Genomic DNA, 3,772 nt, shown 5'->3' with positions numbered 1-3,772 from the left:
GGCACCTAACAACAACATTATAGTATCTGGAGTCTTGGAGTGGCACTGTGCAATAAAGTACTAGACTGCAAGGTCAGCTTGAACTATAAGATTGGTGGTTCAAACTCACCAGCTGCTCCTGAAAAACCCTATACAGGGTCACTAGGAGTCAGAACCAACTCAACAGCACTTAACAACTTAAAACACTTACAATACATACATATTCAGGAAGGATAAGCACTGGACTATGAACCACAAGTCAGCTGTTTGAGCCCAACAGGTGCTCCTCAGGAGAAAGATTTATAGCCTCATAAACCTTATATGGAGTCCTGGTGTGGCGCTGTGAGTTAATGCGCTGGACTGCAAAGTTGGTTTGAACTGCAATGTCAGTGGTTCAAGTTCACCAGCTGCTCCCTGGAAACCCTATGCAGGGTCACTATGGGTTGGAACTGACTCGATGACACATAACAACAACAACGAACCTTATAAGAGCTACTATCAGTTGGAACCAATTCAATGGCACTTAAAAGGAAATATATATTACCTTGAAAAATCTTTCATAAAATGCTCAAGAGATTTAGATTTCTCTATTTCTAATGTGCACAATTTTCTTGAAATTTAGGATTTAAACATATCCTAAGCTGGGAAGTACAGACCTCTCTCGACTTTTTCAAAACATATTTTTTACCTGTAAGGTTTTATCAGCTCCACAGGACGCTATTCTCTGACCGTCCTCAGAAAAGCAGGCATGGTAAACAGCATCTGTATGGGGGCGGACAACTAACCGGGAGAGATTCTTGATGTTTTTTTTGTTTCTAAACACATGGAAAAAATGAACAGAAACCCAATAAATGACAATAAAAGTTAAGCATTCTCTTTCAGTAATAACTATCTTTTAAATAGTTATTTTCCAAAAAATATAAAATTCTCCAAACTATCAACTTGTAAATGACAAAGCCCAGATTACCTGAAGAAAAAGCATGATATTAACAAAAGTGAAATTTTAAGAGAAACGTTACCCTAATCAAGCAATCTGTTATCTGTCATAAATGTCACTGTGGTGAAAGAAATCTAGTTGATCAAGTCCCATGTCACTTTCTATTTTCCTTTGACATATTAATAATGGTAACTTGCTGAGAACACATATAAACATGTTGCTGTTGTTAGGGCCACCATGCTGCCCCCAATTCACAGTGACTCTCTGTGACAGGGCAGCACGGCCCCACAGAGTTTTCTGTGAAGTAATCTTTACAGGTGTAGACTGCCAGATCTTTCTCCCGTGGAACTGCTGGGTATGTTTGTACCACCAACTTTTTGCTTAAGCCAAGTACTTAAGCACTGTGTCACCCACCAGAGCGCCTATAAAAGGAAAAAAAGAAACAAAACCAAACAAATCCACTGCCAGCTAGTCAATTCTGACTTATAGCAACTCTGTACAAGACAGAGTAGAAGCAAGCCCTTCAAAATCACCACTGCTTATCCAAGTACAGATGCTATCAACAAAATAAAACTTCACATTTCCTAAGGTATAACATGACACCTACCATTATGATGATGCATTTTAAAACTGTTCTAAGTACAATTACTCAGTCAGAAAAAATATTAGTCAACGCAATTTTCTCATTATCTGAATCTGCTAAATACAAATATTCCACTAGTATAGGTATTGTATTTCTTCTAGATAAACAGGGTAAAAGAATTTAATATATACTTAAAACAGGACGAAAGCATTAAAAGTGTCTGAATATCAGGCATATATACCCCAATCAAGACTGTATCTTTTAGTACAAGTAAGTAAGTAAATGGTATTGTGTTTTGTCTAAGGATCAAGAATTTGGAGACAGACCTAAAAAAAAAGACTTACATCAACCAATTATTAGGTGTGAAAACTCATGGAGTCCTGGTGTGGTGCTGTGGGTTAATGTGCTGCACAGCAAAGTCACTTTGAACCATAAGGTTGGTGGTTCAAGCTCACCAGCTGCTCCTCAGAAACCCTATACAGGGTTGCTATGGGTCGGAACCGACTCAACAGTACTTAACAACAACAATAAACTCATATAATTACCAAGTGTTTACGGAGTTCTGGTGTGGCACTGTGAGCTAATGCGTCAGACTGCAAAGTTGTTTGAACTGTAAGGTTGGCAGTTCAAGCTCACCAGCTGCTTCTTGGAAACCCTATACAGGGTCTCTATGGGTCAGAATCGACTCGATGGCACTTAACAACAACAACTATGTTTTCATTATCTTATACATAAAATCAAGGCAAACCTGCTGTAAACATGCCTAGCAAATAAAGATGCCAGTTATTAATCTTAAAAGAAAACTAAACTAAACACATACAAGGTAGACCAAATGATAAAATAAAGCATAAAGGTAAATAAGACTGAGACCCTGCCCAGAAAGTATTATAATTTATTAGAAGAGATCAAACACATAATTATAATCTCAAAATAACTGGTAAGTTACTAGCAAAGTTCAAAGGATCTCATTTTTAAATATTCTTTTTTACCCCATGATCTATCTAGTCAATTCCCCAAATTAAGCTCAGAAAGTAACTTGTCACAATGATGGGTATATAATAAATATCTGAAAAGTATGTGATCAATGAAAAAACAAAGAGAGAAAAAATGATTTACCTGAAAGCTGAAACCCTATTAAAATTAGTCATATACTAAACTAAACCTTTATATAGTAAAGAAAGAAGAGGTTTGCAGTACTGTGATATTAAGACTTTGTGTCAACCTGGCTGGATCTAGATTCTTCGTGATTTGATAGTGAAGATGTAGTAAGTCTCCATGATGAGATCTACTAAAATACAATTACTTCCATGAACAGCCATTCAATTGAAATTAAATTTCCTTGGGGGTATGGACTGCTACTGGACACTCAGGCAAAACTTGCTTATTTTTGGCTGAGTCTTGATCCTCCTTCTGACTTGTCACCTGACCCCAGTTCTTTGACGTTGAGCCAGAGGTCTACCACATTGCCTGCTGGCTGATACTGGATTTATTAGCCTCTGCAACCAGAAGCCTGCCATCTAGCCTGCCAATCTTGGGTTCATCAGCTCCTGCAGCTATGGGTCAGGAGACGCTTTCAGCCTGACATCTGTCAAATCTGTGTTGAAAGAAGTACAACCACAATGATTCCTAGAAGCGAGGACAGCAAGACTTTTTCTCATGTACTTTGGACATGTTACTGGTTGGTCTAAAGAAGAGGGTAAGCAACAAAGAGGAAGGCCCTGAACGAGATGGACTGACCAGTGACTATAACAACACACTCAAACATAGCAACAATTTTGAGGATGGTACAGGACTGAGCAGTGTTTCACTCTATTGTACATACACTGTGCTGCCAGAAATCAAAACACTAGCAAGTAAACAAGCAACTACCATACAGGGCGATAAAAGCCAGGGAAAAGAAGAAGGTGCTATGGGAGGAGTAGGGCAGACCTTGAGCAAAAGGGTCATCTCAAGAAATATATCAGATGAGTCCATGAGAAAAAAAACTTTGGAGGGAAAGGGACAGTGTACAAGAAAGGAAAAGAGCAAACAGCACACACAAAACCAAAGAAACCTAGAGAGGTTAGGGTTTTAAGCAGGATATCATCATTAAGATTGTTGTTAGGTGTCACCTAATCAGCTGCAACTCATAACTACTCTATGCACAACAGAAAGTAACACTGCCAGTCATGCGTCACCTTCATAATTGTTACTCTTGAGCCTACTGCGGCTGCCACTGTGCCAAATCCATCTCACTGGGGTCTTCCTCTTTTTCAATGGCCTTCCACATTACC

General features: G+C 38.7%; 1 protein-coding gene across 6 annotated transcripts in view; it reads right to left on the bottom strand.

Moving 5' to 3' along the window:
• Positions 1-3,772, bottom strand: part of APAF1 (apoptotic peptidase activating factor 1) — a 195,385-nt gene that overhangs the window by 120,141 nt on the left and 71,472 nt on the right. For 5 of the 6 annotated variants that reach the window (XM_006875933.1, XM_006875935.1, XM_006875937.1 and 2 more), the window contains exon 12: positions 668-794. The exons of the other annotated variant lie outside the window; for it this stretch is intronic. In XM_006875933.1, coding sequence (XP_006875995.1) covers positions 668-794 — 127 coding nt within the window. The remainder of the gene's footprint in view (positions 1-667; positions 795-3,772) is intronic. 6 annotated transcript variants of the gene reach the window in all.

Source organism: Chrysochloris asiatica, unplaced genomic scaffold (assembly GCF_000296735.1).
Source record: "Chrysochloris asiatica unplaced genomic scaffold, ChrAsi1.0 scaffold00347, whole genome shotgun sequence".
In the NCBI taxonomy this organism is placed as follows: Eukaryota; Metazoa; Chordata; class Mammalia; order Afrosoricida; family Chrysochloridae; genus Chrysochloris; species Chrysochloris asiatica.
This window is presented reverse-complemented; position numbering and strand designations above follow the sequence as displayed.